The sequence below is a fragment of the Lissotriton vulgaris genome, chromosome 9, assembly GCF_964263255.1.
Source record: "Lissotriton vulgaris chromosome 9, aLisVul1.2, whole genome shotgun sequence".
Taxonomy (NCBI): Eukaryota; Metazoa; Chordata; class Amphibia; order Caudata; family Salamandridae; genus Lissotriton; species Lissotriton vulgaris.
In genome coordinates, this window is record NC_141697.1 from 498,696,761 (window position 1) to 498,711,809 (window position 15,049).

Here is a 15,049-nt window from a genome sequence, read left to right on the forward strand (position 1 = left end):
CGAGGTATTGGTTCCAATCATTTGAAATCTATCTGGTGGCAAACAGATGACTGAAAGACAAAGTGCATTTGTTAAACTCATAGGGAGTCACAGGGAAACACATCTTTGATAATCTTCCAGAACTGAAGGCACGAAGAGGAATCTGTTGAATATCAGATATGTAAAGAGGGGCAGTAGCTACATTGCAGAAACTATACACAGAAGAACTAAGTGTATGTCTGAAAATTGAACTTTTTAAAGGAAAAACAAAACGCCACAAAACAGAGTAAGAATACACGGCTGAACTCCGCATTTTAGCTTCCAGTTTAAAGTATGGTGATCAAGTTGATATATTTATATGTCTTGTATGTTTTTACCTATTACAAAAATAAAATCAAGAGATTGTTGGGCTGCCACAACCTAAAGTCAAGCGAAGGTATAGATTTAGCCAAGGAAACCAAGAGGTCCAATGCATGGGGTAAGGTTTTAGCAGCTGATGAAAGGGCCAGTAGTAGTATAATGTGTGCCACTATGAATGACTGCGATGCAAATGAGACCTAAACAACAATAAACTTTAACAGGAAGGGGAAACCAGAAACCTTATGGATGTGCTCCATTTAATCATGTGCAATAACAACAATTGCCCAGCAATGGTTTAAAGATGCAACATGTTATGGTTGTACACAGATCCTTTAATTGTGTGTCAAAAGCTCATGCCAGGAATATTGCATTCTCCATGGTACTATGTTCCACTGGATGACCATTGGAGACTGGAGGCTGTGCTGGCAGGCTGAACGGTTAGTGGTGTTATCTACAATAAACTGTGTTTGCATAACTTCCTGGCTCAATGCTTTAACACTGGCAACAAGCAAAGCTGGACTGGGGACCAGCTACACCACCAACCCCCCCCTCTGTGGCCATTTAAGGTTCCATGCGTGTTGGTGCACTAATTAAGTACTTAAAGTGAAGTGAAGAGTAATGCAGCCATATCACAATTGAAAAGCCAGCTTTATGATTACTTTAACTATGGATGCTGCAGTGAGTATTTTAAGGAAGGATCACCGTTTAAGGGATGCTGACCACTGTTAGCTCAAGCGTACAAGATCGCGAGCTGTGGAGCCAGCCGTGAAGCACTGTGACCTGTGCATGTGTGGCCATGAACAGTGAGAGACATCCAACGTCACCATACTCATCAGCAGTGAGTGAGCTGCAAACGCTGACCGTTATCTGGAACTCTCAACTGTGCGTCCCCCCAGATTCAACAGCGTGACTTAAGTGACATCACACCAGTATGAAGACGCCATCTTTTGTTGGGAGCATTACACATAGGGAACTACGGCAAGACGCGAACAACAAGGTGCAACCTTGTACTTTGTTGGTTGCACTGCCACTACTGAATTAGCAATTGTAGCTGCAACTAACAGTCTTTTCGGAATGTAGGCAGGCGAATAGGCTTTGGTACAGTACATTTTGAATGCATAACATTATCCTGTGCTGACTTTCTACTTTCAGATTTTATTGTTGGCTACCAGTGTAAAGTGACTCTTACATTCAAAAGTGGAAAGAAAATTGTGAAATTGGTATTTCTATTTAGTAAGACGTTTTACTACCTGTTACCATGGCCGTCAACATCATGTACCAGCCCCCAGCATTTTTATCCGACAAGAGTGAACCAGTGCTACAGGGAAAACTTTGGAGAAAATTATTTGATTCATATCTGGTAGCCATCGGTGGAGTGAAGTTTTCTGCACATAGAACACAAGCTTTTCTTTTACTCAACCTTGGGATAGAGGGCCAGAACATTTATGAAAGCATTGATGAGTTGCCTTTAGGTGAGGGTGCTGGAGAACTCTCTGATCTATTTGAAATGTAATTGAAAATGCTTGAACAAGACGTTGTGTCATATGCAAAGAACAAGGGCAACCCTTCTCACAAGGAACTAGGGCAATTAATATGTAACAGAGAGACAACTGTTCATGTGGACAATGTCCAAAATACTTACAATGAATGATGGTAATTTTTGTTGATTATAATACCTCAATGTATGTTACAATTTGTCCCTCTGGTTGTTTAAGTTCTAAGTTCACTTGGGACACGGAACACTTTTCAGCAGTATTACAATATAAATATACTATTTGCACTGCTAATATTTGACCCCTATATTGTGGTCTGCGTAACTGGTCCCCTCTTTCAGCATTCATATACCAATAGTAACTTGCATAGTGCTCAGTTAGTATTAAGTATCTTGTACATTGTCCACATCATCCGTTGTCTCAGTTACACATGAACAATATTTTTGGCCTCATATATATCTGGTATTAGAAAGAAACAGATTTTTTACCAGAGCACAGAAGCTGAATGAGAAAGTAGGTAATTACATAGCCTCCTTAAAAGAACTGTCACGCACCTGCGAATTTGGAGAACTCACTCATTCGCTTATAAGGGAGCAGTTAGTGAGATGAACGAACAGCAGTAGAACGCAGGAAAATCTCTTTGCAAGAAACCCATCGCTCAAGTAAACAATTGCCATTGTAGAAGGTGTCAAAAATGCTTCCAGATGGGTTAGGGAGATAAGGAGTCACACAGCGACACAGAATACGTACGGCTTTGCAAAGCAGTATACATGAACTTATGGATGCCGAGATACTGCATGATAATCATCTGTCACAAGAGTGGTCATAAAGGACATTTTGCAAAACTCTGCAGGTCCTCTAAGGGAGTACGCATGGTGGAAAACGTTGATAATGTCACTGAAGGTATTTTAATGTGAAATGTGGCGATGATGGTGTAGACAAAGGTCAAGTGGTAATGTCTAAAAGTGAAATTGATATTGGTGGAGAAAGGTTTGTAGTTTTTGCAGATTCTGGCTTTCCAATCACCATGATTGGCAATGAAAGTTGCGATAACAAATTCTCTTATGAGAAGCTGCTTCCACCAGATAGCAACCCAATTATCTATGGTTGCTCTCACATTGAAGTCAAGAGGTATGTCATAAAAAAGATTGCATTCAAAGGCAGAGAAACCACTGGCAAGATTTATGTGGCAAAGAGGGGTGACATCCTCCTTGGTTGAAGTCACCAAAAGGATTTGGGTATTATATTGAATCCCAATGCACAAGATCAAGTAATGCTTATTGAATTGGGCAGTGGAGATAGTTTTTATAATGAGCTTCCTGAAGTATTTAAAAAAAGAGCTTGGATTGCTCAAAGACTTTGAGTATCGTCTTTGAGTATCGTATTGTATTAAAATATGGAGCCAAGCCTTGTGTTATTAAAGCACGTAAAGTTCCTCATCTTATGCTGGAACCTTTGAGGGATTAATTAAACAGGTTGTTGGTTTCTGGGATTATTGAGGAGTCTGAATCAGAGTGGCTGGCACCAGTGGTTTTAGCAACCAAAGAGGGAGAAAATTCCATTAGAATGTGTGTGGACTTGAGGGACCTTAACAAATGGATTTGGGTGGATCGCCAACCACTCCCCAATAACTCCGAATCCCTAGCGCTGCTGAAAGGGGACAATATATTCTCTGTTCTGGATCATTCATCGGCATACTATCAGGTGATGTTGCACCAAGACTCGAGGCATCTCAGCTCCTTTGCAATGCTGTTGGGGGCCTACAGGTTTATTAGAATTCCGTTTGGGTTGGTCTCGGCGGGGGCCTGTTTTCAAAGAATATGGACAATGGTCCTGGGTGGGTTATCCAATCTTTTATGCTTCTTTTATGGCAAGGATGTTGGTGAGCACGATATGATTTTGAGAAGAGTATTAAAATGGCTGCAGGAAAATGGGCTCACTGTGAAGAGACAGGAGTGCAGAATTGGTTACATCTGTCACTTACTTAGGACATATTGTATCAGGGGACGACATCCAATCTAAGTCATAGCTGGTTGATAGTATTAAGCAAGCCCCCACTCCCACAGACAAAGAGCAAGTGAGGTCCTTTTTTGGACTCACTGAATCATATTCTAAATTCATTAAAGGTTTTGCTAGCGTGGTTGAGCCCGTAAGAGCCTTGTTAAAAAAAAAGTGTTCATTTTGTGTGGCCACCAGAGTGACAGACGGCTTTTTAAACAGTGAAGTTTGAGATTAGCGTAATAGTCACCCCAGGGCATTTCGACACCAGGAAGAAAACCATTCTAACCACTGATGCTAGCTTGAGGGGGTTGGGAGCAGTATTGTCCCAGACAGACAATGGTGAAGAAAAAGTGGTGGCATTTGCCTCTAGGGCCCTCAAGGAGGCTGAAAGGCATTATTTGTGTATTGAAAGGGAAGCGTTAGCCATAGCCTGGCCTTAGAAGCATTTCAAATTTTAATTATGGGATATTACCTTTCTGGTTAGGCCAGACCATAGACCTTTGGTCTAGTATTCTCTTGCAAGCACAGTGTGAGGACGACCCCAAGACTCAAACACTAGAGCAAAGGGTTAGTGGAATTGAACTTTCAGGTACCATACCTCCCAGGACTATCTAACAAGACAGCTGACTGTGTCAAGGTTGTCGGTGGAATGTGGTTGTGATGGTAGTGTGGATGAGGTAAATTGTGTCAGGTGGAGAAGGGAACCCACTAGTTCTCGTGATGAGTGGGTGAAAAGTAGCGAAGAGGATGTACAACTCTCTGAGTTCAATGACTATGTGGTAAAGAGCTGGCCTAATTAAAAAGGGTCTGATCCGGAATCAACATCTTACTGGCCAGTAAGAAATTAACTCGCATTATTTCAAGGTGATTTGATGAGAGGTGGGATAACTGTAACGTATTGACTGTTCACACTGTGTGTAAGTGGAGCATGTCCAGACTTGTGAAGTATCCAGGTGACAGATCAGACACTGACTGAAAAGCATACAGGGGAACAGGCTGCAATGGGAAATGTTTCTGTTTCTCGTGCCATTAAGGAAAGGAGACTCCCTACTCATTTTAGGGATTTTGCCATGAAATAGACTATTATCTTTCATAACATGAATGCTTTTCATTTCAAGATCTCGTAATATTTCCAGACATGCTTAGAGTTCATTGTGTAAGTTTCCTTTCTGTTTGAAAAACATTTTTGTTGCTCATTGTTTTGCTGTGCCAAGGGGATGTATTATGGTTCTACACTGCTCCTTTAATTGTGTATCAGCAGCTCATGCCAAGAATGTTGCAGTCTCTATGGTACTGATTTTCCACTGGACGTCAGTTGGAGACTGGAGGCTGTACTGGCCGGCTACACAGTTGGTGATGCTCTTATCTACAATAAACTGAGTTTGCATAACTACCTTGCTCAGAGTTGTAACACAACACACAAAAGACAATTAGCCATCTTTATATTGAGTATTGGAGTAACACCATGTGAGTGTGAGTAATATAAATGAGGTCAATGAGATCGCTGCTACAGTACGTAACACCTTGTGGTGACACTTGGTACTGGAATGGAGAACAAATCCGGAACAAAAGTCAAAGGACCATTGTGCATGGTCAGCATTGTGAATGTCTCCTTCGGAATTATAGTCCACTTATGGTCCCCAATTACCATTTTATCCAATGTTATTGTTCACGAAAAGTGGGGAGAAAAAGCCTTAGTAAAGCCTTTGGGAAAATTTCATATGCAAATACTCACATTTTTCATTGACAGTTTATAGAGTGTATGGATAGAAGAAATGAGCCTTACAGACAGTCTAAGTGATAAGTTGGCACACCTTTGCAACATTGGAAGCTAGAACTGTTATTGAGCAGAAGAAAAGAATAAACAAAGATGCCAAAATAATGTAGGTCTCTCTCATGGTCACATAGACCTTCAGAGGGTGTCGCTATTTGCAAGCATTGTCTGCATGATAATGGAACTGTTGGAATATAAAGTGAGTGGGGTCAGGGGAACAAATAGTATGAATAAAGTTGAGCAATGTGAAATGTTTAATTTAGGTTACGGTATAAAAATGATAAATTCATGTGTTTTAAAATTGGGTAGAAGCATAAAGACAGACTTACATGGCAGGGACATTATGAGCTAGAATGCCCAGACAGATAAGGGAATAGTGTTAAAGTTGGGGTATTCAGGTCCGGTTACGTTCGGAGATTTTCCTGCGATTAATATATCAAGTATGGATACAAAGGTGAACATTGATTTGAATGAGTCTAAAAGTGAGTTTTTCCCCTAAAGTGGGAAGTATTTGTGGAGTTAAAAACAGCAGCAAAAAAAAAATGTTGCTTTCCCAGTAACACACGTTGAGGAAAGTGCTTTTAAGTGTGAGGTATGAATTTAAAAAGTTTTGCAAGCTGTGAAGTGTTATGAAGGAATAATAGAATCTACGGACTCCGCAGAATGGAGTTTTTGCTGTCATTATTACAAGGGGTAAACATGGGTGAGAGCCAGTAAAGTTCAGACCTTCACCCTTTGAATAAGAGCACTGTGGTTGACTACCACCTAATTACCTATATTTACAAGATGATATGTTAGCAGCACAAGGGAATGCAAAGTTCACAGATTTGCAATTTGTACATTATCAGGCGTTCTTATTAAAAGGATTATCAGATCTCAGTATTGCACCGTTACATCGCAACTTTTACAACGGACTTCTATTACAACGCAACTTTTACAACGCTGGATCCATTACATCGCATGCCTTTACAACGCATGTCATTACATAGCAGATGCTATTACAACGCATGCCATTACAACGTAAGTATAGGTAAGTATATATTTTTTTTTTTTTTTATTATTTAATTTATTTAATTAATATTAATTATAAATAAATATATTTATTTATGTTTTTTATATTATAAATTAAATATATTAATTTAAGTCATTTTAAAAATAAGTATGAGTATAGGAGTATATGTTTTGGGGTACTGAGGTATATGTTTTGGGGTGTTTGGGTATTTTTAGGTTTCAGGGCTGGGTTTGTGTTTTGGGGTACAGGGGTATTTTTAGGTTTTAGGGCTGGGTTTGGGGTACAGGGGTATTTTTAGGTTTCAGAGTTGGGTTTGGGTTTTAGGGTACAGGGGTGGTTTTAGGGCTGGGTTTGGGTTTTGGGGTACAGGGGTATTTTTAGGTTTTAGGGCTGGGTTTGGGTTTTGGGGTACCGGGGTATTTTTAGGTTTTAGGGCTGGGTTTGGGTTTTGGGGTACAGGTGTATTTTTAGGTTTTAGGGTTGGGTTTGGGTTTTGGGGTACAGGGGTATTTTTAGGTTTTAGGGCTGGGTTTGGGTTTTGGGGTACAGGGGTATTTTTAGGTTTCAGAGTTGGGTTTGGGTTTTAGGGTACAGGGGTATTTTTAGGTTTTAGGGCTGGGTTTGGGGGTACAGGGGTATTTTTAGGTTTAGGGCTGGGTTTGGGTTTTGGGGTACAGGGGTATTTTTAGGTTTCAGGGCTGGGTTTGGGTTTTGGGGTACAGGGGTATTTTTAGGTTTCAGGGCTGGGTTTGGGTTTTGGGGTACAGGGGTATTTTTAGGCTTTAGGGCTGGGTTTGGGTTTTGGGGTACAGGGGTATTTTTAGGTTTCAGGGTTGGGTTTGGGTTTTGGGGTACAGGGGTATTAGGTTTTAGGGCTGTGTTTGGGTTTTGGGGTACAGGGGTATTTTTAGGGTTCAGTTTTTTTTAAAAAACGACTTTAAATAAATTAAATAAATTAAATTAATTAAATTAAATTAATTAAATTATATTTACAATTTTTAATTGAATTAAATTAAATTACAATTTTAAAATTAATAAAATTAATTAAATTAAAATTATTACATTATATTAATTACAATTTTTAATTTAATTAAATTAAATTAATTAAAATAAATTAATTACAATTTTAAAATTAATTAAATTAAATTAATAGAATTACATTTATTAAATTAAATTAATTACAATTTTAAAATTAATTAAATTAAATTAATTTAATAGAATTAAATTAAATTAACTTAATTACATTTTTAAAAAAAAGATATACTTACCTATACTTACGTTGTAATGGCATGCGTTGTAATAGCATCTGCTATGTAATGACATGCGTTGTAAAGGCATGCATTGTAATGGATCCTGCGTTGTAAAAATTGCGATGTAACGGTCTGTGTTGCACAAGTTACTACTTGTGTAACGATATATCTGTAAGAGACATTAGTTAGTGATAGATTCCTTACCTTAGAATATCCCCAGGCGTCAGACTGGATCCGGAAATTTTTGCGTAGCAATACCCCTGCGCGCTGGTAGGCGTCGTCTGCGGCTCCGCGTCCGTCGTCGGCGTCGTGAGCGCCGGGATGACGTCATCGGAGTATATAGACGGCGCCCATGCGCGCTGACGTCAGTTCTGATAACACAGCTTTTCCGCGCCAGATACGCAGAGCCATGATAGAACTAACACTGGTGCCATTGAAACTAGGGCCCTGAAAGGGGATGACCTTAACCCTAAATATCGGTTCGCAGAACGGGGAGGATGGGAGGGCGGTAAGGAATCTATCACTAACTAATGTCTCTTACAGATATATCGTTACACAAGTAGTAACTTGTGCATCTGAAAGAGACACGTTAGTGATAGATTCCTTACCTTAGAATAGATACCCCAGCAATACCAACCCCGGTGGTGGGTCTGCGAACCAATATCACACCAGAAAGTCCTGGAGGACGGAACGGCCAAAGAAGCCATCCCTCCGGACTTGACTGTCCAGGCAGTAGTGTCTTGCGAACGTGTGCAGCGAGGCCCACGTGGCTGCCTGACAGATGTCCTGCAGGGGGACACCGCGGCCCAGGGCAGTTGTTGTTGCTGTGGCCCGAGTGGAGTGAGCCCGCAATCCAGCCGGGGGCTCCTTCCTCGCCATAGAGTAGCATGCTTGGATGCACAAGATGATCCACCTGGAGATGGTCCTCTTGTGTACAGCCTTTCCCTTCTTCGCGCCCACGTAACCAACGAAGAGTTGGTCATCCACCCGGAATTGGCGAGTGCGGTCTAGGTAGTAGGAGAGCGCACGTTTTGGATCCAGACGGTGGAGCCTCTCTTCCTCTTTCGAGGGATGCGGAGGCGGAAAGAAGGTGGGCAAGGTGATGGACTGCCCGATGTGGAAGGCCGTGACAACCTTGGGCAGAAAGGAAGGTCGTGTACGCAACACCACCTTATCAGGATGAACAGACAGGAAAGGCGGAGAAGAAGAAAGAGCCTGGAGCTCACTCACCCTCCTGGCAGAGGTGATGGCAACCAGGAAGGCCGTCTTCAGCGTAAGGAGACGAAGAGGACAGTTATGAAGTGGCTCAAAGGGAGCACACATCAGATAGGTGAGAACAAGGTTCAAGTCCCACTGGGGCATCACGAAGGGAACAGGAGGGAACATGTGTGTGATGCCCTTCAGAAATCTACTCACTATAGGGGACTTGAACAAAGAAGGCTGATCTGGTAGCCTCAAGAAGGCAGAAATAGCAGAAAGGTACCCTTTAAGAGTGCCCAGAGCAGAGCCCTGCTGGGCAAGGGAAAGAAGAAAGAGCAGCACTTCCGAAAGGGGTGCAGAGAGGGGATCCACAGCCTTTGCTGCGCACCATGCCACAAATCTATTCCACCGGCAGGCGTATACCGACTTAGTGGAGGGACGCCTGGCTGCCAGAATGATGTCACAGACTTCGGGAGGCAAGTCAAATGGCCTCAACTGCCGCTGCTCAATCTCCAAGCTTGTAGGTGGAGACTGGACAGGTTCGGGTGCAGGACCGTCCCCTGCTGCTGCGACAGAAGGTCCTCCCGAAGAGGCAGACGAATCGGGGGATCGACTGACATGCTGAGTAGCTCGGGATACCAGTATCTTCGAGCCCAGTCCGGAGCCACAAGGATAACTTGGGCCCGGTCGCGCTTGATCTTCTTCAGCACTCTGGGCAGAAGTGGTATAGGCGGAAAGGCGTACAACAGGCCGCAGCTCCACTCGCGACGAAAAGCGTCTCCGAGCGAGTGCCGCCTTGGAAACTCCAACGCGCAGAACTGCTGACATTGCGCGTTCTCTTCTGTGGCGAATAGATCTAACCAAGGCTCTCCCCACTGTCGAAAGAGACCTTGCGCCACGTCCGAGTTCAGACGCCATTCGTGATCCATCATGCACCGGCGGCTGAGTTCGTCCGCCCTGGCATTCAGAGAACCTGCCAGGTGTTGAACCACCAGAGTCACGCCCTGATGTTCCAGCCACTGCCAGAGGCGCAGAGCCTCCTGGCAAAGGGTCCACGACCCCACACCGCCCTGTTTGTTGCAGTACCACATGGCGGTGGTGTTGTCGGTGAACACTTGCACCACGCTCCCCCTGACAGAGGGGAGGAATGCCTTCAGTGCAAGACGAATCGCCCGTAGCTCCAGAAGGTTGATGTGGAGCCGGGACTCCGCCGGAGACCAGAGGCCTCTGATCTCCGCCTCTCCCATGTGGCCTCCCCAGCCCTGGAGGGACGCGTCCGTCACAACTACGTGCTCCGGCTGGGGTAGAGAGAGGGGTCTGCCACTGACCCAGTCGCGGTCCGTGAGCCACCACTGCAGTTGCTTCGCAGTGCCCTCCGAGATCAGGACATGATCGGACAGGTTGCCCTGATGCTGGGCCCACTGAAACTTCAGGTCCCACTGCAGAGCCCGCATCCGCCACCTGGCGTGACGCACCAGAAGGATGCAGGAGGCCATCAGTCCCAGAAGCCGCAGCGTCAACCTGACCGAGACCCGGGATAACGGCCCGAAGATAGGAATCAGAGCCTGAATATCCCGAACCCGCTGCTCGGGTGGGTAAACCCGAAACTGCGCCGAGTCGAGAACCGCTCCGATGAAGAGGAGCTTCTGAGAGGGACACAGGTGTGACTTCGGCACATTGATGGAGAACCCCAGCAAGTGCAGGAGGTCGGCCGTAGTCTGGAGGTGGCTGACGACTGTCTGGGGCGAGCCCGCCTTCAACAACCAGTCGTCGAGGTAGGGGAAGACTGATACCCCCTGCCTGCGCAGATGGGCTGCGACCACCGCCATCACCTTTGTGAACACCCGTGGGGCGCTGGTAAGGCCGAAGGGGAGCACGGTAAACTGAAAATGCTCCTGGCCTACCGTGAACCGCAGGTAACGCCGGTGGGCCGGCAGGACGGGGATGTGGAAATAGGCGTCCTGCAAGTCCAACGCTACCATCCAGTCTCCTGGGACCTGAGGACTTGGAACCAGACGATCGGTGACCACTCCCGGAACGTCGATGACTCCGACCTCGCGACCTGTCCCTCGACCTCCCGTGGGACCGGGACCGGGACCTGGAGCGGCGCGGGGCCGACTGCCTCAGCTCGAGACGCTTGCGGGACCGCTCCCGCCTAGCCTTCGACGTCAGGGCCCAGCAGTCGTCACAGGTTCGATCGTCGTGGTCGAGGCCTAAGCACTTCAGGCACCGGCGATGGGGGTCCGTGACCGACATGAGTCGGCCGCACTTCGAGCAAGGCTTGAACCCGGGCATCCCTGGCACCGATAGTCGAGAATCGACCAAGTAGAGGATCAAAAAGATCAAAAAAGATTTCAGTCAAAAAGTGACTGGGGGTAGAGCTTCTTCCGGATCTGCGCTAGCTGGCGCGGAAAAAAGAAGAACTGACGTCAGCGCGCATGGGCGCCGTCTATATACTCCGATGACGTCATCCCGGCGCTCACGACGCCGACGACGGACGCGGAGCCGCAGACGACGCCTACCAGCGCGCAGGGGTATTGCTACGCAAAAATTTCCGGATCCAGTCTGACGCCTGGGGATATTCTAAGGTAAGGAATCTATCACTAACGTGTCTCTTTCAGATGTAAAATTACGCGTTGTAACGTCATACATCCTCAGATCTCATTTATCACATGCTTTCTGAATACAAAGACGACATCCTTATTTTCGCTGGCCTTTACCAGGAACACAATGTTGTTTTTCATAAAGTTTGAACGTTTTGACAATTTTGAAAAGGCAGGGGCATGAATTTTGTGCTCAGTCTGTAGATTATCTAGGCCATATAATTTCTTCAAAAGAGTATTCCCAAAAAAGATTTTCTCAATGTTATTAAGAATGTGTCTTGTCCTACGAACGATGATGCCCTCAGTTCATATTTGTGTTCACTTGAATGCTAAGCAAGATTTGTTCGTGGGTATGCTATCATTGTGAAACCATAATGAGTAATTCTCCAAAAAAGGGCAACATATGAGTTGGATGATGAGTGCTGCCTTTGTACAAGTTAATGATCTGATAGCCAGTGCACAAGCCATAAAACAATTTGTCTTTGGCATAAAAGGTACTGTGACCGTTGATCCCAGTTCCATTGGCATAAGTGGTGTGTTGTGCCAATGGGTCAACAACAAAACATGAAGTTGCGCTAATTTCTAGATCATTACAAGGTTCAGAGAGACACTACAACACACTGCGAGTGAATCCTTGTGTGTGGATGGGTGTTAAGAGAAATTTAAAACCTAAACCTGATCGGGCCGGGGTGGACATATTTTGATTTGTACTTGGATCACAAACCACTGTTATACATGGAAAGTAATGGTATTACCAAGGATTAGCCAAGACTAGTACAAGTTATTTCTTATGTTTTATGTTTATTTATAATATGTATGTACAGAACAGTGGCTAAGTGATGGAACTGGCAGTCCTCAATATGCTTGATTCTCTGCTTAAATAACCCTTATTTGGAGGTTTTTGTTCCATTGGTTTTATCGGAGCTTTGTGGTTTCCATTTGACGATCGACGTATGACATTTTATTTTTTGCTATGAATTGGATGATTTTCCATAATATTTATTAATTATACATACTGTTCTGCTTTGTGCACTTTTATGGTTCAAATGAACCAAAATGATTTAGGAGACTAAATTATTGGTGCGATCGGTGTAGCTGGGCAGTGCAACGTACAATACATTTTGTGTGAAGAGTGGCTTGATGGTTGTCTAAAAGATCCTGCTTCAACTGAAGTAATAGTAAAGGTCTGTCCATTAGAAAGAATTTGAATAAGGAATAAATAGTTATGCAGAGAGTGCTACAAAACTAATTTTTGAAGAAGAGTTCGGGCCAGATTATGAGTTTGGCAGTCTTCCTGCGGTCCCCCACGCCTGCATCCCGCAGGAATACCGCCACACCTGTAGTCAGATCGCCTACCGGATTACAAGTTTAATCCTGAGGCGGGCAATCAGTGCTGCTGTGGTCCTACAGTGGTGCCTTTCTACGGCTCAAATGAGAGCCTTAGAAAGGCACAGCGGTCCTAGGGCAGTGCCTTTCTACAGCTCAAAGGAGGGCCTTAGAAAGGCACCACTGTGTGACCATCACAGTACGTTTCTGCACAGGAAGAAATGCATTTCTTCCCATGCCGGAAATAGGCGCAGACATACTGGGGAGCACACCATGTGACCCCTGCATGCACTCCCACACACACAGGCAACAGGGGAGTTGCCTCACCCCCATCCTTTCCATGGCGGGATCCCCACAGCGGCACCGCCAGCATATTGCAACCTCTGAACGCTGTGCCACTGTCGCGGGATCAAAGATCCCTGGCGACAGCAGCGGTCCTGTGGAGGTCCAACCACCAAAACTGTAAAACGGCCAGTGGATTGCCAGTCTGGCAGTCCGTGGACCACCACAGCGACTACAGCGTTCTAATGGACAACCGTAGTCCGAATCAGGTCCTTAGTTTTACATAATTTTGTTTTTGTGCCCCAGACTACATACGTGAAAGTTTTATTGCCATAGCACATTATGGGCTTTCCAGCATTTGTCATTCAAGGATTGTTAAGCACATTGTATTGTTAGTCAGGAAAATAGGTTAATCTTCCCAAAGTGCTTTTGCAGTATGAAAAACGCTGGAAAGGTATCGAAAAAAATCTTTGGGATAAAGTTGCTATTGGCTTTTCTGGTACATACATTATAGTTCTTGGACAGGGGGTATCTTTTTTGTAGTATGGCAAACTGATCTAGTACACATTCGTTGCAGCTAAAAACCAACCGTTTTGGAGTTATTTTCAAATGTAATGCACTGTAAGGTGTTCATAGCTTGTTCAGGCAGTAAGACTCATTTCATAGCTGAGAAAATGCAAAGGTTTTTGGGCTACCATGGCGTTAAACAATGGAATATTGTTAAATAGCCCCTCTTAGTACTAGTCGGAAGTTGAAATATATTTTTGAAAGAGGGAATTCAGGTAGCCATTGCTGTTGGTTGCACATATGCAGGCTTATTTGGGCTCTCAACCATCATGATGTACAGGCTCAAAGATATGAAGGACATTTCAGATGCTCATGCACAACAAATTATACTAAACAAAGTAAGAGCCACACTGCAGGGCATTTCCTTGGTTTAAATATTCTCTGAAAAAAATTCTAATTTTTACTATCAAGCCCAAGCCAATATGTACTTTTACCAATAGGTACTGTGACAGCCTCATAATCAGCTATGCTCCTTTTAGGACCCCTTTGTTTGGAATAAGAGAAGCAACACATTACAGATGACAAAAAAAAAGAATACAAAATTCAATACTTACTGTGTCGTCATTTCTATAAGGATTAAGTCTGTTGTAAACTGCTTCAATCACACTTCGTCTAAATTAAACAAGAAACAAAGTTAAACAATGTATCCCAGCATTTTACGCTCATCACAAAACAAAGATGTTATATGTCAACTTTCAGGGAAAAGAAGTCAAGTCAATTATCAGTTAAAGGAAGTGCTCCACAATGCGAATTGCAAGGGCAGAATTCTTCAGTCCTAGCCTGCAAAACATTCCAACCAGTGTCATAGTTTGCTTTATTTTAGATGCAATGTCCACCCCACTGGAAAACAAGCATTCACAAAGCTAATAGTACGGCTGTGGCAAAGCTTTTTTATTCATTTTTGGAAACCTATGCAGTAAATCGTAAAAGTAATCAAAAATAAAAAACGGAACTCCTCTAAAAGTGGCATGCATATGCTTGCAAAAAGTAATACAAAAGCTGCTTCTCAAAACAAAATGTTACTACTACCCCTGTAAGTGCAATGCACCTTGTATATATAAAATCAATAATAAAAATGACTGGAAATAGGAAAAAGTAATACATTCAGTAATGAGAGTAGCTGGCCTGCAAGCACTGACACTGGATTGGACTATTTTGTAGGTGAATGTGCACATGTGCAAAAGGAAATGCTATATACCATC

General features: G+C 43.8%; 1 protein-coding gene across 2 annotated transcripts in view; it reads right to left on the reverse strand.

The window, feature by feature from the left end:
- Nucleotides 1-15,049, reverse strand: part of PPM1A (protein phosphatase, Mg2+/Mn2+ dependent 1A) — a 463,370-nt gene that overhangs the window by 45,906 nt on the left and 402,415 nt on the right. For both annotated transcript variants that reach the window (XM_086937957.1, XM_086937955.1), the window contains one exon: nucleotides 14,402-14,459. In XM_086937957.1, coding sequence (XP_086794083.1) covers nucleotides 14,449-14,459 — 11 coding nt within the window. In that variant the 3' untranslated portion in view covers nucleotides 14,402-14,448. The remainder of the gene's footprint in view (nucleotides 1-14,401; nucleotides 14,460-15,049) is intronic.